The following is a 22153-nucleotide window of genomic DNA, read 5'->3' on the forward strand; positions in this document are numbered from 1 at the left end:
TGCAGGTAAGTGAATGTTTGCAAAAAGGGATAAACTATTAGCTTACAGTTGACACGACACATCAATGCGGTTCAATACACTTTTAATTAATATTTTGTATGGAGATTTAATTTTTTGTTACAAATCGATTCTTTTCAAACATTATGTTAATTTGAAAACTCAATAATATTATATTATATAATAATATCAACAAATGTGATGTACCCTTTAGATATTTCGAGTTTAGCGGTTAACGGAGCGGCGGATAGCGAAATTAATTCTTACGCAATTGATGAATTGCTGCCCGCCCTTGTAACAATTTTTTGCACTTTTCAATTGAATTCCACATCTATATTATAGCAAAGCTGAGCAATACTCTAAATTGTTTAACATTTAATGCAGGTATTAATTAAACAAGATATATAAGATGTATCGTATTTCCTTTAATATTACAGTATTCGGTGCGACTTTGAGGTGTTACAGCTTTATATCAATTCTTTGTTGTTTCCTTAGGCAGTGGTAATCATAGAAGCGTGCTTAAATATATAAATTATTATTATTATGTTATGACAAAAGTTACTTACATTTGATATATGTACTTATTGAGGAATTGTAAATAGTTAACAGATCAACATTTGCCGTAGAGAAAAAGTTCGCTCTTGTTGTTATTTACTCACATATATGTACTTAGTCTAGTTAACCAAACCAAAAGGTTAGTAATATACAGTTTGATGATAACTTTGGCGCTATTATTATCTCAAGGGGTAAGTAAGGTTAGGCAGTGTATGAAATAAATTGCAAGCTGGAATCCGTATTCCTATACGGCATTATGTATTACAGTGGGCAGGCACGCACAAAGTACATATATATTTATATAAGAATGTGGACTTAACACTACGTCGGTTATTGTATTATGAAGACAAACACTGAATTTTAAAACTATATTACAACTACTCTGTGTGAGGCTTTTTCGAGTTGTGTAAAATATTCCTTCGACTTAAGCTGATCTTTCGCGGCTCGACCGCAGCGACCGATGTGGTTTGGTTGGGAGGCGAGGGAAGGCGAGGGAAGGCGATGGGGGCCAAAGGGGATCAGTGGTGGTCTGGCAGCGGTCGGGCCCCGCGGATCTATCTACATCCTGACTTAAATCAAAGTTTGTTTATCAAATTACAACTAGGAAGCGGGTGCGCTCTGACCTATTCATAGAGCGTGGTTATAACATACCTTACGTATATACCGTACGTACGGTCTTAATATCATGAATGGAAACAAGTAAAACTAATTTAATATGTATCGACAGCTTCTATAGTAAAAACTTACATTCGACTATATACAATCCGTATGAAATCAGTGTGAAAGCTTAAGATCCCGGTAGGATGTGTACACACACACACACGCGCGCGCGCACATCCAGTATTGTATCTGGGGGAGATCGGCTCAAACTATACTAGCGTTGCGTTAAATTCAATATCAAGTAAATGTCTAAATATTTGCAATTATTCAAAACTAGCCTACATGCAATATTTTTAGAGCTGGACTCGCTCACAAACGTCACGACATCTTCCGCCGCTGTCTGACCAGTCTTTTTCGTTTTCTTCTTGGATTAAACTTATGTAGATAATTCGATGTCCTATCGACAACATGCCTGCATACAACTTTATTTCCATTATATATAATAACTACGTCTATTATATTGTAAATATTTAAAATACTGCCGAATAAAAGCTGTAAATCTTACGAGTATTTTGAGATATATAAGTGAATAATAATTACAATTATATTATAAATACTAGCTTAAAATGTAATCTTAAAGCCAAAAAGCATATTAAATAGATAGATTCAGACGGCTGTTATAGAAAGCTGGATAATATTTCGTTGCCAACTTGTCTCTGCTCTTAAAGTGGAGTACTAGTTGGCGGCTGTCCGGCCCACTCGTGCTACTTTTTATATGAGATTGAGAGGTGGCAGTGTGCGGTAGTGCGTGCGCAAGCCGACGTGAGATCCGGCACCTAGGTCAGCCGCCTCGCTCTCGCTCGCTCGCTTATGTCTCATTTCTAAACACCAACAATGTGACATTCAAGTACATTACAATGTCTCTCAACTACTTTGGACAATTATATAATTTTTTTCTGTCTTGTCAATTTAATTTTCCATAATGTGTTATGTTGTTCATGATAAGAAGTATGTTCAATTTTATTTTGTAAATTAGAATATAAAAATTAATGTTTACTTTAAGTGGAGTTATCGTAATTATTGATTTTACACAAGTGTGACGACTAAGGACGACACGATTTATTTGATGAAATCAGTGAAATCTTGTGAGTTTCATTGTAGCGGCAGAGTTCCACTGCTGTGATATATATATACACAAGATTTCACTGATTTCATCAAATAAATCGTGTCGTCCTTTTGCCTCAGGTAACTCTGAGAAATGGAATAAAAAATGAATTCGGACAAAAAACGAAAAAACGTCACCAAAATATAGAAACGTAAATGTTATGCCACAAGTTTGTAGAGTGAGTTGAGTTATTGCGGAAACTAGGTGTCCGTCTGGTGCCACGTGTCGGGGCTCGGGGCGGACAACCATCCTTTTGCCTTACACACTTCTACGTCTATACTCTATTTTTATGATTGAAATTAAACTAACTATATTATTGTAAATTATTGCTCGAATCTTTTACCGTGCAAAGGTAGGATGTCATGGATGGAGGGATGGAGATACGTCGTCCACAGCGCCTCCATCGAAAATGTTATTATTGTTGTATAGAGCACATGATAATTGTAATTGCCGCAGACACGCGTATGACTCCACCACCTCTTTGCGTATCGGTGGAATCATGAACATATGTATAATTAATAAATGTTGCCTAAACTATCAATTCCGACTTGCTCTCACTAAAAATTATTAAAATACTAATTTATAATATTAAGGCAAAAATTGCTGGAGGCAATTGGCAGTACATCGTTTACTATTTAGATTTTTATATTAATAATAATTTTATAAACGCTGCTTACGTGCAATCAAACTGATTATGCTTGATATGGTTCCGGAGATAGCGTCTGTTTAGCAGACGTTTATCGGACGCTACGACAGCTTGTGTTCGTGTGTAGCACAGCACACATACACACTGCTTACACGTTCGGCGGAGTGTCATTGACACATATATAGTGTACATTAACACAATTACTTTCATGTTTATATACATACATACATTACAAACATTCCTTGTGTTTTATATTATAATGCCTTTTAATGAATTACAATGCATAACTGCATTATTTAGTACTGCGCGTTATTTAGTGCGCGTGCACAAATTGTATGACTTTGTCTCGATATGTTATGAGGAAGAACACTGTCGCTAACACATATAATATTGTCGGCTCCGAGCTGACTAAATCGCATCGCTTACGCATCGCCGCCTAAATTGTATTGTTACATTTAATTACTTATTTATCCCATAAAATAACTTATTACAAGTAATCGGCAATTCCATTGACAAAATAATGCTACATATCTTCTCGCTTAATGTTTGACAATTGCCAACAAAGTATAAACCATATACAATTATTGTGCACTTTTAATTTAGTAACGATACAATATGTACTATTATTATAATCAGAACAAAATAACAATGCAGATAAAATACTTGTCTCTAACTAACATCTACTGATAATTTTGATATGAAATGTCGCCAATAACATCGGTTAGTTAAGTTAGAACAAGCGCACAGAGCAAAGATCATCACAAACAAAATCACATTGAAGAAATAAAATGAAAGCGGCGACATTTATTGTACAGTCGTGATGCTATTGTTGCTATTCTCTTCAGTCTGCGCGTCTTTATTGACGTACAAATGTAAACCTGCAATACAAATAATATAACATCATAGTGTGCGTGCGTGCGTGCGTGAGTGCGTGCGCAGTGAGCACCCCTCGCTCTGCACGCTATGCCATGTGGGGGGAGAGCGACTGCTACACAACACCTACAATATCTTGATACAATCACTTCATAACATACAGTATTACGTATTATAATACATAGATAGATGTTACTTGGCATTTTGTTAGTGTAGTTAGGGAAGGTGACGCAATGGAGTGGAGTGGAGTGGAGTAGATGGGAGGGCATGGTACTTACTTGGCGGGATCGCGCGCCTGGTCGCGGTGCAGATCGCGCAGGTACGCGGCGGGGTTCTCGAGCGCCTCGCCGAACATGCGTTGCGAGCGCAGGATGGTGGCCAACGTGGAGGCCCACTGCGCCCGCCGCGGCTCCGGCGCGCGGCACACAAACGACTGCTTCGGCTTGTTCGGGTCCACAGAGTGGATTATGAAAGCACCGCTGTTCTCCAACTCTTCCACCTCCATCTTGTTCACCTTTACCCAACATTTATCAGGTTATTCTATTTAGTTGATCAGTTGCGATTAAACTTTTATATAAAGCTCAAGTCCAAGTTAGGGTTTAACAATAAGTGCATAAATTTATTAATATATGGAATGTACCAACCCGAAAGCAAGAAAAAAATTCAAAGTCAAACATCATGAAAATAATTTACTTGTATTTTTTAGTTTATTAAGTTTGTATAGTTTAGTTTGCGAGAGCGAGGAGGAGATTGTGCATGTATCGTGTATACCTGTACATGTGCCTTGTAGTTGTACGTGGGGCTGACGAACTGACTGCGCTTGCCGACGGGCTCGCTGAATATGACACACTGCTCAAAGAGGAACACGTGCAGCTCCTTGCCCTTGTCCCCGCCGCCCGCCTCCGACACCGTCATATGGTCCTGCATCAGCAGCTTACCCTGCGCCGTAATGTTGCCCTGCAACAGTGCGCCGCTCCATTACCATTTGCTAAACCTTAGTCTTCCTTTACCCACGCCCCATCCACATAATATATAGGTTGCCGTACTCGCTTGCTAAGTTTGTATCGATTCGTTTGCCGCAACGCAAAGCACCCAATGAGTATTCATCAAATATCATATTTTATACATCAAATTTCATAAAGGTAATCAACTTTTTTCACATGCCAGCACACTGACATGAAATCAGTTATTAAAGTAATACTTACATTTGACAGTATCACTTAAAATATGGTCTATCCTGGTTTATTAAGCGTTCGGTTAGATAGAATTGAATGTCGCAATGCCGGGTCAACCCGTAAGCCGCATAACCGCGTCCTACCGAATGCTGACATAACATGACAAGCTTGGGGCAGATGGACTGATCGCCTACCTCCATCTCTGGGTGGAAAGGTTTACGTTTCAATGAGAATTTGCGAGCTGGACTTATCATTTTATAAGCAAAGCAAAGTGACAAAGCACTCATAAAAAACATTTCTCGCAATATTATTTATTCATTTTCGCAATTTGAGCTGCAGCTTTTTTACTATTTTCTGTTTGTTTTTATTCTATATGTATAAAAAAATTAAATTCGCGGAGAAAATGTTAATAAAATTAGGTCACAAAAACACAAAAAATATATTTAAATATAATTTGATTAGTATTAAATATACGCGAAGCTACTTTGACTTCCATATTTATATTTATGATGTATCAATAGAATTCAATATGTTTGTGCATTTCTGCGGATATTATGTCGTATCTATCGTAACGTCATAGTCAAACTCGTCAAAATTAGTATATGTTGATGTACTTTACGCTGGACAAATTTTATGTATGACAAGACGATGACCCTTGTCGCAAGTATTCGTGCTAGGTCCACTGTTACACCTCAGTATAACACCGAGACATGGACATCTAGTAAGCTACGTGGGCTAAATGACGGCTCACTAGCGCCACAACACTCTTTACCTATTGAAATTGCCATTGAACTTGCTATGTTATTTCATTATGACATTTTTCTGGCTATGTTTTTACATATTTTCTGTAGGAACTAAACGCGACAGCAGCGGCTCTCTCGTCAGGGCCTTACACGAATATTGGCGAGAAAGTGAAAGTAAAGTTGGAAATTATTAAAATGAATTGTGTCCACTAAAGTAAAAGGGAATGTTACCGTGAATCCTTGTAAGCGGCCGACGTCCATCATGTCGTTGGCGTTTTTAGGTATGATGGATGTGCACAGGACCGCATCCTCTATTGCGGCCACCACCTCCGGCGGCTGGTTGGCGCTCTGTGTGTACGCCAGGATTTTCTTGACGAGGAGATGATACTTTTGTATGCGTTGGATGGGCTTGATCAGGAGGTCGCCCAGCTGAAAGTGAAAGGGCACTGTGTAAAGTCCGAGCCCATTGGCATACCGGGCGAGCACACGGCGCGCATGCCAACACCTCAAAGCCACAACAATGATCGGCGATGTGTTTATCATAGTGCAGTGTATTTCGAGTGTTAGTGAAAAAATTAACAAACCGAAATAAACGCCCCCAAAATGAATATAAGAAATTAAAGGAATTGTTTGTCTGTAAATGTGTGGCTTCTGCGAATCTACAGGTTTACCATGCAAGGTGAGTATTGGAACAAGAAAGGAAGATATTAAAACACTTTAAAAACATTCAAGCTGTGTTTGAGCAACATGTGAATTTAAAGTGTTTTAGTGAAAGGTAGTGGAGGTGTGAGGAGTAGCGGAGTATACATGGATTGATGGATACATCCGCACCAAGGCGGCGGTAAGAGAAGCGCCATGCCGCCCGCCACGCACCGGGCTGTTGGCATGTGAGTGGCGCGCAACATTCGTAACGAGTATGTAATATAAAAGGCCGAGCACATTTCACTTCTGGTAATTCCTTGCCAATTGAATATAACAATACCATTTGCGTAAAAGTTTGTTATCGACATTTGGTATATCCACGCCACTACAAATTGTTGATAATTAGTTTGATTAAAATTTAGTACCAGCATTGTCGCAATGTGATCCGGCCTATGGAACGATACTAATACCTGGTTGAGGCTCAAGCGAGCGCCAGGCAGGTGGTTTCGTTGTCTAAGCTGAACCTAGAACCCCACCAATGTGTCACCCAAGCGAGCGGCAACATAAAGCGAAAATATGGCTTGATGTAAAGTGCAATTACGAATATAAGGTTAATGTGTCACTCTGTATACAAGTGAGATATTTTCATCATTATATTACATCGTGTTACATTGAAAAGTATGAGAAATAGCAACTAAATTAGTGCTCAATGAAAGGCAACGCCATCACACATCACATAGTCATATCATCTGTCACGTTGGTGATCTATCTAGATAAGGTATGTATACAACGATTGCTATGTTATGTACTTTCGGTCCGAACATCGCTAATAATTGACATAAGAAAACAGTTCGTTTAATGGTTTTAAATAATTGAGCAATTTTAATTTGATAACGTCGAGACATTGATCGAGAAAGCTAAAGAACTCGTAATAAAAGAAAATGTACATTTTGAAAAGGCACTAAATCAAATTCCAGTGGCCTTTTAATGGCGCACAATCACAAACGATAATAGAATTTATCGCTTTCGACCTGCTTATAAATTTATATGTACATCTGCCTCCTCTTTGCGTACTTAAAATATTGTGAGCACACAGATCCACGCACACGTACACGCACACGTATGTATATTAGTACGAGTTTGAAAGGTCCGCACCTGCAGCTTGTGATTTAGCTTCTGTCTGAGCTCCTGGAAGTACTGGTCGTGCTCGGACACGATGTACTCGGAGACGGGTTTGTTACGGCAATACGCCTCGTATAGGAACATGCGCTTCTCCAGGAAGCGGCGGAACAGCGGCCCCAGCAGCTCCGGCTTCTCGACGCAGACAAGCAACTCGCGATAAAATTTACTGCACAGAACAAAATCACATAATGAATCGCCTCCTCCCACCGAGTACAACGCGGCGCCACTACTCACTAATGTTTAATCGCAAGTAAAATATTAATTTGGGAAGTCGCAGGAAGCAGAGCGGGCATAATAAATTCGCTTCAAATTCAAATTATAATAATGATGCGTAGAGCGACGATAGTAGTTCCAGGTAGTACGGTGTCACGTCACCCACGCCCGTACAGACATCAAACATAAGAGAAGAGTTACTCACTCGCGGTGCCATTCGAAAATGGCCTCGATGTTTCCAAAGATCATGCGATGGCGCCGGTCGCGAAGGCTTTCAGGCAACGCTGGTTCCGCGGTAGGGTCCTGTGGGCCACATTCAAAAATATTATTTATGGCAAGTATTTTATAAAATAAAGTAATACAAATACATATACATATAGTATGCAGAAAATATGGGAAAGTTTTTCTCATGCAAGAGTAGTTCTCAGACACTGACCGCCATGTGACGGATATATCCTTCGCAGATGAGTCGAAGGTCGGACACGTAGATCTCCTCGGTGTCGACGAGCTCGCGCAGAACGTAGTCGCGCTTCTTCAGTATTGCCTCGACGTCGTCGGGCCCCGGTGTGGGGGGCGTGGGCGGGGGGTCGTCTTCTGCCACGCCGGGCGCCACGTGCGCACCCGCCAAACATCCACCACCGTGCTGTTCCTGTACAGTTGAATATGTATACGCGGACTTTGATTTCCAACATTTTATAGATAAAGAACAAATATAATGAAAAAAGTCAAGAAAAATTTCAAACTTATTAAGCGAGTATACAAAATTAAGAAAATATCTCAGACGGCAGCAATGAAACTCATTAGTTGTTTACTAAAACAGGAGCCTAGTGAATATTGCTTGTTCATATTAAATATTACTTCTCACTGTGGAAGTGACATTTATAAATTAAGCGCAAGACTTAAAGGACTAAGCAAAAAACAAGCAAGCATAGATAAAAATGCATTCTACAAAATATAATACAATTATAATATAAAAAAATATTTTCAACAAATATCACAATGTTCAATCTAGTGACATGTTCCAATGAAACGATCTCTAACTAAATAGTTTAAGTAAGTACACAATATTCCACGCAACATAAAAAACAAACCTAATTATTGAACAAAAAAACCGCAAGGATTTTTGAGGCGATAACGTTTAAGCTTCACTGTCCGTTAGCCGAGAATCGGTGATCGGGAATAAAATTGGTTTATGTTAACAAAATAATGAGTAGGTAGAAGTAGATATATAAATTTGAATGCATATATTGCAAGTAGTGTATATACAAGTGGTTGTATGTGTGTTCCCGCCGACCGGTTCATGGACAGTAAAAGCTTTACAAAGGAAAGTCGTGCAAACACACTACATGTATTAATTTTAATCGAACCATTTTTTCTTTCACAATTTGTTCAATTTCTGCGATATCAGCCGGACCCGCGTTGGAATCCAGAGAATCCATAGCCAGGGAGTTCTGAAAAAGTTACCCAAGTATCTAAAGAACCAGAGCACCCGGTTAGTGACAAGAAGGTGGATGTAGGAGGAGGGAGGAGGTAGGAGCAATAGAGCAATAAGGTAGTATACTAACGCGTGTGGCGGGCGCAGCGGTGGCCGGCGTGGGCGCCTGCTGCAGCACCGCCTGGGGGTCCTGCACAACCACACAATATACAGCCACTGCCATCAAACAATACCTAATTTGTGCCCTCTATGTTTTCCGAATTAATAAAACCTAGTAATGAATATATGTTATGTCACCTGAGATTAGTGCAGCTTCCCAACACTTTCCCAAGAATATTTGAAAACGGTTCAGTAGTTTGTGACCCTAACCTAACCCAATATTATAATACATTGTCATTTGCTGTTTGTACATTTAAATAGATGACGTACAACAGCCTTCTAAGGACATTTCATTTTTATTTTCAGTAAATGTGAGAGTGGTTGCGATACCTGTATGGGTTTCATGGGCGGCGGTAGCTCCAGCTCGGGCACATCGTCCTCGCCCTCGTCGAGCGCGGCGCTGCTGCTGCCCTGCTCCTCGCGACCCTCGCCGCTCGTGTACGGCAGCTGTGCACAACGCATAAACATCTATATCTCACATAGTACGTGTAGGTAGGTGCTTTGTACATTGCCACAAACATTTCGTTATATCACAAATAAATTAATATGCACGAAAACTTACACGGAGTTTCTTATCGGACGGTGTTTTCTTCAGTGGTGTGGGCTTGTCCGTGGGGGCGGGTGTTTGGCCGCCGGACGATGTTTTGTCGGCTTTGCCCTGTGACTGTTTTCCTTTGAGCCCCAACCATCGCCGTCTGCCAAATACATCGACTTTAAACAACGAAATTCATCAAGTCGATATTTAATATAAGTAAATTAACTAAAGAGACTAATATACAGATTAACAGATTTGGTCTATTGGCAGACAAATGTTTTATACATAAACCAATATAATTAGTTTAAATTGAAAGTTTAGGCATTCACGGGTTTCGTATTGCCGACCGCTAACGGTCCGAAGGCACCGCGGAGTCGCGGCATCCGATAGTTTTGTAACAAGACACCTCAACCACATCCCTGGGATTGTCCGCCATTCGGCGCCACAAGACGCCGCAGCCCCGCCAACTGTTCGCAACTATCAGCGGGACGGCCGTTAATATTGTTGTGAGAAAGCTAAACACACGTTGAACAGAAATATTTTTGCCTTAATATTATGTTTATCCAAATAATTAACTAAGAAGCAATAGGCACAATGTATACGATTTAAATCTTGGTTTATCCGTAGATAGAGGCGACGATACGTTACCTAAGTACATACTACATAAAGTCTCCACTTGTAATCTTTTATGTTACATGGTCGGTACAAAGTTTAATAAAAATCACAACAATACTAGAATGTGTATCGAAACAAGTTTATTACGTTTTGGATATATTAAGAAGTAAACTGGAATCAATTCTATTCGGAAGCTATATTACTTTAAATATAAATTCTTTATTTATCAATTTTCATTCGTCGTCTCTTCGGCGTCCCTCCGCCCCCCCCCCCCTCCCCCCGCTCTCGCTCTCGCCATCGCGAGTTTCTTGCCCGCAGCATACAAAGTATTCCAGAAATGAAAAATGTACATAAAAATACCCTGTACCGCTACATATAACCCATGTTTTCTTTCTTATATTATATAACACCTGATTGAGTATTTATCGAACGACATTAGATGATGTGTTGATCGCTGCTTCCAACATCCCTTCGAAATAGGAGGCAACAAAGATGTTGATGTGACGTCTCCATGAAACGCTTCCGTGTCCTAAGTAATCGGACTACATGTTATATCTCAACAGATCTCGCAGATAATAATACCTAATATTTAAACGGTTCTTCCAAACAGTGGGCCGAGCAAAAGAAACCAATATCTCTTAGAAACAACTAACTAACTAACTACTCGTATTTCTACTCTTAACTAGATATTTCTGTTACGTCACGAGATTTTCCACTAATAACAACAATATTAGCACGGTGTAAATTTGTGATGAATATAGACTTATGTAGACGTGAAAGTACACGACATAATTTTTCCTTAACTACTTTGTGAAAAGTTCTTGAACAATATTGCAGGGCATTCGAAAGAAGTTTGCGTCAAGCACGTGAGGCACGTGTGGCGGGTGAGGCGCGAGGGGCGCGTGAGGTCCGTGTGGCAGGTGAGGCGAGTGGCGCACGTGAGGTGCCTGTGGCTAGTGATGCGGTTAGGGCACGTGAGGTACGTTTTGTGGCACCATTCGACGCAGCTACATGTATACTTTGATTTATGTTTACATAATATACAACAATTTGTTGAAACCCTTTACTTATGTACAGCCGGAAGGGTAAATATGCTTCCAAGTTGTGTAATTAAGTCTCCAAGGCGTAGAGTTAGACGTAACATGGAAACACAATCTAAGTTAGATTGTGTTGCATCAGCAACAGCAATAACGACTGCAACCTGTCGGAATAACTAAGCACACACACACGGCACCGTAACTTACTTTGTGAACACTACTTGATTAAACATAGACATTTCACAAGAACGCGTACAATTCGTATTTAAAGCGTTCAACGAGCCAACGAGCCAGCGCGTCACTCGCAAATAGATGAACACAAACGGCCTTATCGACGGCACGACCAAGGAGCGCGATTAAACGCATACACGTATTTCAGTTCCACGATTATTTTATAATGTACAGGAAGGGCAGGCGGCGAACACTCCGTGCGCTGGCTGGCGCGCACCTTCATCCTTCCTCTACTCGCAGACGTCGCTTATACTCGAGAAATATAATCGAGTTCGCGATATTCTTTTAAAATAATCTAGATAACAGCTATGTCTCGAACGATAGAAGTGGCATATTGTGCGCTGTTCAACAATAGTGGTGATTAGATAAGACAAGTTATAAGGGAACTGATAAGCGGCTCGCTCCGAAGTTTTCCAAAAGCGACGCGACGTTAGCGACATTACGTGTGTTGAATACACCACTAACGTCACTCACACGACGCTTTCACCACTACACCGTTATAAATGATAAACAATTTTGTAAACAGATTAAAAAATTACAATAATTTATACGCGCTCCAGATGTTGTACTTTTACGGATTACAATTTGCTTAGTATCCTGATGGAAGTGTTTAGGAGATAGGCAACACTCACCCACTGAAGCCACGTCGCTTGCCGGGGCTGGCTGCGCTCACAGAGCCCGTCGCATCGCTCGATGCGTCTGAAACAATATTTGTTATTACTATAAACTAATAATGATTGAAAGTGCATGCAACTTGCAAGTACAAAATAATTGTATACTTTCGAGAATTCAGCAGATGAAGCAGCAGAGTACATGGGAACATGTACAAGTAATCGTAATATTTCACGACAGCTAAAGGTGTCGTTGTAACTGTAGCTAAGGTATTGTTTGTTGTTTTAGCGCAACCTCAAATCAAGTGTACTATTTACTCGTCGCGAAGAGGAAGAGTACTACTAGAAGAGACCGCGCCGTCTCTACACATACGGCTGAGATTCGGTTGTGCGAATCCAATCACGAGAAAATAGACCACGATAAAGTGTCATCATTATTTTATTAAGTACACGGTGCGAGGATACGTCAATCGCTTTGGAGATAAAACGCAATGGGGGAGCGACTAGGGAGCGATAGATTGGACAGCGCTCCGCGTCACCCAGCGACACAGAATGCAATCACATGCACTCGTCGATGAGCGTTTCGTGCCGTCGCCGTCACCTAGAAATAGATACAAATCCACCAATGCGGTCGGACCTCGCCACTCGCCGCGGCCGGTGCGGCTGTTGCCAGAGCAACATTGCCGTGTCTACTTGTGACGCGTCAATCTCACAGTACGCAGCAGTCTGCAGTCTATTTCGGCAAATTCACATGGCCACTTGTTTGTTTGCCACCTTATGGTACCATGCCTTAGTATTATATAAAAAAACTACCTTCTATTACAGGAATGAGTGTGTGCAGTACAGTGTATTAAAAAATCATAGTATCAATGTTACATTTTGGTCATATCGATATAGTGTTGCAAGCCATACGTTTTTTGCATACGAGACAAGGAGATGCAGTATTCGCTAGGCTTTCAAAGGGTCAATATACCGATGAAAAATTATTGGTAAATAGGTAAAAGATTTTATCTCGAGATTACCTCCATAACGGAGGACCTTAGGTGTGCCAAAATGTGGACCAAGAGAAGTACAAATAATAACGAGTGTAACAAGCTAATAGCTGAGTGATTTATTAACTCAGCTCGGGCGCTCTATATAGTGCCTCTCCGCCGCCGCGCCGATGCATTTTCTCTGTGCATTGTCAGCGAGTTGCACTCCAATTAAATTATCATTACAAAAATTGTAAATATGTTAATCATTTAATTACTTTATAACACATAGCGTATATTATAATGTGGATATATTATTAAATTTTAATTTGAGCGATTGAATTGAGTTATAAAAACCCTAATATTTTATCGTTACAAGTATATAAGTCATGTTGGGTTACAAACTATTGTTATTTACTCGTTTTTAAAAGAATTAAAACAAATTAAAAAAGGTCGCCAAGATAAGCCCAATCTCGATGATGATGTATCGTTTGATTGCGAAGACCTTATGACCTTCAAATAGCACCATGTTATTTGCAAGATTTGATGACAAACGAGACACGTGACTCTAATTAAAAGTTTGTTAAAAGTGTGGCATCTGTAGATTTTGAATCATTGAGTATAAACAACTAATGTTACCACTGCCAGAAGTACTTACGATTTTTCGCAGTAATAAAATAAAAGCCAAAACATCCCACAGAAATTTTGCCTTAATATACCAAAATACTTGTCCTAAGCCCCGAATGTGTCGGTTTGTTAACATTTTTGGTATCAAACAACAGTTCATCTCTATTGGCTGTTACTTGTTAATAAAGTTACAGAAAAAGCATTTTACTTTGACCACCTAAAAACAATTTCTTGTTTTCAGGCGGTCAAAGTAAAATGATTCAATAAGGGCATTAGCGTAACACGGTCAACAAAAGGTGATGAAAGTGCTTATCACTCTAACTCTATTCTATTTCTAACACATTGGAATACGTGCCAACCAGCTTGGCGCCTAGCCCAATTATTTCCTCGTATCGTAATATATTTCCTCGCAGCAATATGGATCAAAATTATATGTAAACAAATATGACGTCACTCGGGGTATGTGCTGCAATGAGATGCCGCATGCAATGTATACAATACGAGTGTGTGGCACGCACCAAGCCACGGTGGCCGGTGCAAGCCGCGACCCGTGAGCCGCCACCTATACCTACTCATCTATTTTATACTTCTTCATATCTTCGGTAGCTTATTCCTCTTCTCCCAAAATATAATTTTCACAATTCAAATTACAATTGAAAAAAAATTACATTTTGAGAGTTAAAGTAAATACTACTAAGTAATTAATAATAATGAAACAAAATAAAGTCAAACTGAATAAAGAATCTATATATATATATATATTGAGATTATATTTACTTATACAAAGCCGCGTATTACATACGAGTATAAGACCGAGCGCGCTAAAAGAATTTTTAATAAATAATTTATTGACGCCGCCATTGCTACGAGGCATTTCCGACTCGCGCTCGATATCGAAATATTTAAAAAATTAATTAAATAACTACGTGCCGGTTCCAGTGCAAATGCCAGTGATGGTTTCCGAGCGAGCAGCACATTGCACATCAAAAAGCGAGAACTTTACTGTGATTATAAGCGACTTGTTTGCAATTGTAAGATTAGCCTCTTTGAAAATAAAATGTTTTTCAACAGTTCATGAAAGTACAGTGAATGTTGTTCCAATATAACAAGCAATGTTTGCACCCTCTACGAGACATTGCCAGTACCGTAGCGGCTTCCTATCGAATTAGGAAAAATTAGGTAAAGGTCGACATTGTAAGTGCATTTGAATCGTTGCGGTGCTTTGATTTTGATGGCGTGGTCGTCGTGCTGACGAAGCACCCGTAAAGATATTATTCCTGTATATATTTATTAAAATGAATCAGGCGAATGATAATCTTGTATAGGTGTTTCTAAGGAAGACAGCCACAGACTCACAACTGTGGCGTAAATATAAAATAGTACAGAGCAAGTGCGAAAATAATTATATATCAAATTTAATAATAATAAAAAGGAGGTCAGTGAAATAGAGTGCTAAATTAAATTATAAAAATAAAGGCATTTCATGCAGCGTCTGACTCAAGCAAGCAGTGGTCGGGGCCGCAGAGAAAGGAACTTATGGAACATTACGCACGGTTTCCTAAATAATTGCCTTTTGTGTCGGTCCTTTAGTCCAACTGGTTAGAGAGAGCCACATAAGGTGAAAAGAGCAAAGTTCTATAAGAGGTAGTACTTTAAGTTAGTGGATCTTTAAGTGGATTAACAATAAACATTTTTCACTACTATACGGATACACCTTTAAAATAGTCGTATAATATATTATGACACACATAGCTGCGGATTAAAATAATATGTGTATCAAAGCTGGGAATCGCGCCGGGATAGCTGTACACGTGGCGCGCATTGTGAAACCTGTGTGCTTGGTTCGTTCTATCTCTTGTGTTGTGTTGTGGGAGACTGATTCGCAACTCGAGCCGATACATTGTACAATGTTTACTCGGCGCGTCGCATCAATATTTATTCACAGGCATTGTAAACATGGTCGCTTACATCTTCGACACATACATTCAACACATTTAATGATTTGTCGTCCACAAGTGTACGTGTGTCGTTCCTGCGTCGCTTGCGACAACATAGTGCTGCACAGCTTCCGCCGACATTCCCGACACCTACGTTGCACATTTATATTGCAGTCGCATGTAAACATTTGCTGCAATATTATAAATGACGATGTTCGTGTAATACAGTGGGGAATACAATACGGGAACATAATAATGTAAAGGACGTTATTATACTTGGTATTGTACAAATGGTTAAATGATAGTAATCCTTATCATAGTAATTGGCCTATCGTCCTACAGATCAAACGGCAAAAAATCCCAATGGATCGATCGGCCAAATGGGAAACAGTAATTTACAGACCTGCTTAGAAATTACGCATTCTCCTAGTGATGTTATATTTGTCACGAAAACACATATTTTTAATAACAATCAACAGTGAAGTTCGATATCGCGTCGTAATTATTATAAATAACTGTTATCATGTAGAGGATGGTATTGTCAGGCAGGGTGCATGCACCTAAACGGCGCGGCGACGAGAGAAATGGGGTACAGGGGCATGATACGAGCTTACCACGACAGCGGTCCATGGGAGTGGTGGTCACCATGAAGATGCCGCAGGCGAGCTGCGAGCTGCGTGTGATGGTGCAGTGGAGCGGTGAAGCGCGGAACGAGCGAGGCTCGGTCGCGTCGCGGGCCCACTGCCGCCCGCTAGCCCGCTAGCGCCACATTACTGTGCAAGCCTCGTGCGACGACCCATTCAATTTCATATATGGAAGCGGTCGCGCGCGCACCCGCGCCCTCGCCACCGCGCCGCACGCCTCGCCTGCTATATTTTATAGCATCGCCCCTCGACTCGCCCGCCGCCCCCCCGCCCGCGTGCGAATCTCCCAATGTTCACGCAAACATCAACACCACATTCTTTATTATTTAATTTCTTTACGAGGCACATGTTTTTTTAATTTGAGATTTATACAATTTAGCCTGTTATACGAACGCGACATTTACATTCATCAAATAGGTTATGTCTTTGAAAATGATATCATATTAATTTATCAATGAGGGACTGCGTATAATTGACTACCACAAAAGATAGTCCAACATTTTTATTGTAATTAGTTTTTTGGTATTTTTGTTTAGAAAATATTACAGTTGGTTGGATAGAAATAATTGAGAAAGAGAATTAATGAATTGGAGTTGTACGGAAGTGAGATCTAGTTATGGAGAGGAAGTTTGGGGACGCGCGCCGAGAGCAGACTGAATCAGACGGCTGCAACAATGCCATGGCCTTTCTGATAAACAAACAAACAGCAAGGCGCGGTGCGGTGCGGTGCGGTGCGGCGGCTAGTTTAAAATAAACATAGTAGCGGCGGCATGACCACGTCGACGTTGATAACGTGCCACTTAACTCTCCAACAGTTATCAACCTTTCACTGTTTAAAACTGTTTTTTATTGGTCCTGGACTTTGTTATTGTAATTGTATTACGTTGTTTATCTGTTCTCAACATTTACATATATATTTTAATAAATAAAATTATCTAATGACTTTTATAATGCTTTCGCTTATATCTTTTTTATATTTGTCATCATTTTTTAAGTCCATCCTAACCCACAGAACATATAAAACAAATTTGGGCTACCATTATCTAATTCCGAGGTTGTGCAGATTACTGCAGCATTTTATACATAAATAACGATAGCTCCATCGATATATTCCATGACAAATTACCCATATTTAAATCAAAAATAGTTGGTGTATTGAATCCTAGTGAAGTCGCACACGTCTAACATTCTGTTTCTTGTTATGCGAAAGTATGTATATTGTTGTATACACGCTTTTAATTTTGGTTTAATTTACATTTAGTTTAAATACTTACTCATTTAATTCAGATTTTTTAGTTTAATATTGTTTGTAATTTACTCTATTTTCATACTCTTTTGCTCTTTTTTTTCTTTTTTTTATATCATAAGGTGGCAAACGAGCGAGCGGCCACCCGAAATCGCTAAAATAGCGAAGCGACCGTTGCCCATAGACATACGCAATTGCATATGCGTTGCCTACCTTTAATCGACGGAGAAGAGGATGCACAGAAAGAAAATATTTTCCCTTTCCAAGCATCCTCACATCCGGAAAGTTCACTTCCACTTCCACTTCCCATCCTTACCTTATAATAAAAAGGGTGGGAAGGGAAAGAGGACTAAATAAGACCTCCGGGACGCACACTCATCAGACGAAACGCGGAATTGCTTCCACTTGTCGCCTGTCTTCTGTGTGGTTGTGGTATTTCAGCGGGAGAGCCGAGCCAATTCGTGCGAAGATGTTAAAGCGGGCTCTACCACTATTAAAAATTGTTTATGCACCAATACTTTATACATGATGTGTTTGTCTGTAAGTGAAATTACATGTTTCTTGAAACTTTTTGTAATAGTGCCTAAAATGTATATAAGAATACATGTACTTTTGTTGACGAACCAAATAAATAAATAAATTTGTTTATTTTATGTGCACCCGCGGTATTCCCGCCCTTGGCTAATCGGGCGCCCCTTGTAATTCGACATATATAATTGTTTCATGTTTGAAATTATCGCTAGGACGGCACACACGACCTTCTTTAGTTCGCTCGCGCCGCACCTTCGCTCGCGCATTCAGTGTGAACACTCTTATACAAAGTCATATGTATGAAATTTCATGACTGCGCCCGCGCCCCTGAGTAACATAAGAACAAGCACTAACCAGCGGTGAATCTTGCGATTTATTCGAGACGTCAAGAAAGTTTAACCGGTTTGAAAAGTTCGATCGCGCAAACGCCTCGAGGCTAATGTAAACACGCGCCCTTGAGTTAGACATGAACTAAATAATAAGATAACAATTAACTTTTAACTACCATGCGAATTGGTCGAGTCGTCCGAGATGTCTCTCATGGGCTGGTTGTCACATACACGGAGATACTAGAATAACCGGTTTACGCGGTACATCATCATAATCAGCTCGCTACACGTCTCCACTGAAGGGCTCGGAGCCTAACCTAAGTTAAGAGTGATTAGGTTATAGTCAACCACGCTGGCCTGTTGCGGGTTGTTTAAATTCACACCGACGTCGACCAATGTCGACGTTTATGATACTCTGATATTCTGATACTGGACTTGGTAAGTAAAACGAGCCATTCGCGCCAAAGGATTCTAACTAATAATGTCTAAAACTACATTGTTTTTTCCCTCCTCTACATGTTCAATTAACGTCTTCTTTGGCAACCTTTTCTTACTTATTGTATCGCGGTATGGCACTGCATGAACAGTTTAGACTGCAAATTTACATACTACTTAGTAAACTCTTATTCTTGGCAATAACAAAATGATATGTTAGTATTATAAACTAAAAGTTCTGATCTGAATCCTGAAAACGACGGAAATTAATGATGTAATATAATTAAATTATAAAGTTTTTATAAATTAAAACAAATATTCTTGCCGAGGTCAAGATTTCCGCTAGCTTCGGATATATTTATTAGAAAGTTTTATAAAACATTTCAGAGATTCATATCAACAACATAACAGTGCAATTCATTTATACATATTTAAAAAAAATCATCACGAGTGATTGTTGCTACAAATTGGTTCAAGTCTTAAAGGGCATCAAGACATATAATTTGCTCGATGCTGAAGAAAACTTTTAACGCGCGTCAGAACAAAACGCAATAGAACGTGTTAATGTTTTCGGAAGAAGAAGAACAATAAACAGTAAGTACTAGTGGAGCAGCTACCTGACTGAGTACCGTTTTCGGCGTGAGCTCCTTCGCCCCCGTTGCTGCTGCTCGAGCTGGCGCTCGCCTCTCCCGCGCTGACGTCGCAGCTCGCGCCCGCCTCCTCGCCGCCGTTAGAGTTCGAGCGCGACCAGTACCGAGCCACGCGACGGTATGCGTTTCTGAATGCTAAAGCTCGAGAGCTTACAAATCTGCGACCGGGCAGAGGGGCACCGCCGTTGGCACAATCGGTACCATCGCCCCCTCCCGTGTCGAGGCCGCCCGCCGTTCCGGACATCTTGAATGTTATTACAGGACACTAGCCCATACTAAATGTAAAAAACCGACGATGAAGTTCAAAGTGTCCCTAGAATCGGCGCTACGGCAGGTAGTGTGCTAGAGGCACCGGCGCTAACCCATGGCGACCGATTGCGAGAGGATAACGCGTCCGAGCACACCGGATGTTGGCGGAATTGTGAGCTGTGAACGACGTCGGATGTAGCTCGCGGCGCATAGCCCGCGGGAGGCGTGCCCTTTGCCGGAGGCGAGTAGCGGGGAGGTGTGCCATGCAGCAGTGCACGCCCACTCGCATCCACCGCACGCATCCGGACGCCTCGCAGGAATCCCGGAACAAAGCCGCCACGATTATTACTAATATGTTAATTGAATTTTGATTTTCTGTATTATCATATCTACAATACTTCTCCTCGTTTGAATTATATTTGAATGGTAGTAACTTCAGATTTCTTTAGTTGCCAAACCAAATCAATTTACTTTGTAAAAAGCCTCTATAAGTCGACAGTCCGAGCAGAATTAAATAAATACTGCAGCATATGTGAAGAGGAAGGAAGAACATTCTATAATCTATATATTTTCCTAAATCTTAGCGAGATCCGTTGAGTTGTTCTACCTATTTTCATTTTTCTCCACATTTATTAGGTCAACGTGTTATTTGTCTTGCAATTAAAAATATCGTAACTTGTTGCAAAAAATACATGTTATATTTCAAAATACACAAATATACGCTAAATATCGTGGCACATGAATAGTGCTGTAAAAAGTTTCCAATCTCTCTCGAGCGATATAAGCGTATAGGCGATGCTTGTTAATCGCGGCGCGGCGGTTGCGGTGGTGGACGAGCTTTCATCGTTAACATTCAGTAGTTAGTGGTCGTTGAACAGTCGGTCAGAAGCCTGTAGCCTGCTCTTTAACCCCAAATAAAAATTACTCACGTACTTACAAGTTAAATAAGAATGTTCTTTGGTTAATGACAATGCAATAGATATAAATAGTTATATAACATTTGTATCTCAAAAATTTAAGTTTCTGTATTTAAAGCAAATAAAAAAAAATTGTTATAATTTCTCGCGGACGAAGTTGCGAGCAACAGCATGTAGCAAACATGATGAAGTCCTCTGTGTGGAAGAAGAGCCGTGAATGGAATCATCTTTAGGTATAAATACCTAATTGAATGAATGCTAAATATCATCTTCTGGAAGTAAATAATTGTTATGTAAGAAGGAGACGCTAAGTGCGGTGCAATATAAATAGTCCGGGGAGTATAAACGCAGCGTTGATTGCATTTAGCGCCTCGGGCGCGGCCTTATCCTCGCTCTTCTTTGATCATGCCGTGGCTCACATCGTACTGTTTTAATACATTTCAGCCCTCCCTAGTATCAAAATTACTAAGCTATGTAAATGAAGACCGACTTTAAAACATATTATTATGCAAACTTTATATTAAATGATATTTCGGTAATTGTTAAAAAAGTAACTGTAGTTTATGTATGTATGTATGTATGTATGTATGTATGTACTTACATAAATGGAGACACTTTGGTCTTTGTCTCCGAATCTTTAGTCAGTTATTGACACGATGTAAAAAATCATTAAATAGAGAAGTCTTCTGGGGGTCCGAGTTGCTCGTCCGTGAGAATTGACCTTTCCAATGATTTGTTTTTGGCGTATAAAGTAGATAAAAGATAAAACAAATCAATTATGATTTATTAACTTGTATTAACAGGTTAATGCGGATCTAGACTCGGGAACATGAACTAGCCGACGTACTAAGTACGTCACGTAAGATACACCAGTTTACATGACTTAGGAAATCACATAGTTAGAGGGCCAACAAAGCAGACAACAGATTTTCTGTGTATCTGAATTATTTGCCAATATTACTTTCAAGGGAAATAATTAAAACTGGTATTGGGTAATAATATTGGCTTGTTTATTTGACTCCTTGTGTTGCTATGTCTGCACAAACATCGGACAACTTGTATCATTGCTCACATCATATTTGAAAAAATGGAGGAAACCGTGTAAAATAAAACAGTAAGAAATTGAGACAAATTATATGATGTTTGATTTAGAGAAGGCGGATGGGATCGTCTGCAGGCAGGGGCCAACAATCAGTGCGGCAT

The 22153-nt window shown here is 40.0% G+C and overlaps 1 protein-coding gene across 1 annotated transcript in view; it reads right to left on the reverse strand.

The window, feature by feature from the left end:
• trio (trio Rho guanine nucleotide exchange factor) overlaps positions 1-22153 on the reverse strand; it is a 70181-nt gene that overhangs the window by 6071 nt on the left and 41957 nt on the right. Inside the window, exons 31-41 of the mRNA XM_013306608.1 lie at positions 12436-12502; positions 9948-10080; positions 9716-9832; positions 9357-9416; positions 9159-9242; positions 8228-8440; positions 7997-8094; positions 7552-7744; positions 5986-6183; positions 4608-4793; positions 4115-4350 (exon numbers count right to left, since the gene is read on the reverse strand). Coding sequence (XP_013162062.1) covers positions 4115-4350; positions 4608-4793; positions 5986-6183; positions 7552-7744; positions 7997-8094; positions 8228-8440; positions 9159-9242; positions 9357-9416; positions 9716-9832; positions 9948-10080; positions 12436-12502 — 1585 coding nt within the window. The remainder of the gene's footprint in view (positions 1-4114; positions 4351-4607; positions 4794-5985; positions 6184-7551; positions 7745-7996; positions 8095-8227; positions 8441-9158; positions 9243-9356; positions 9417-9715; positions 9833-9947; positions 10081-12435; positions 12503-22153) is intronic.

This window comes from Papilio xuthus, unplaced genomic scaffold (assembly GCF_000836235.2).
Source record: "Papilio xuthus unplaced genomic scaffold, Pxut_1.1 DF828177.1, whole genome shotgun sequence".
Classification (NCBI taxonomy): domain Eukaryota; kingdom Metazoa; phylum Arthropoda; class Insecta; order Lepidoptera; family Papilionidae; genus Papilio; species Papilio xuthus.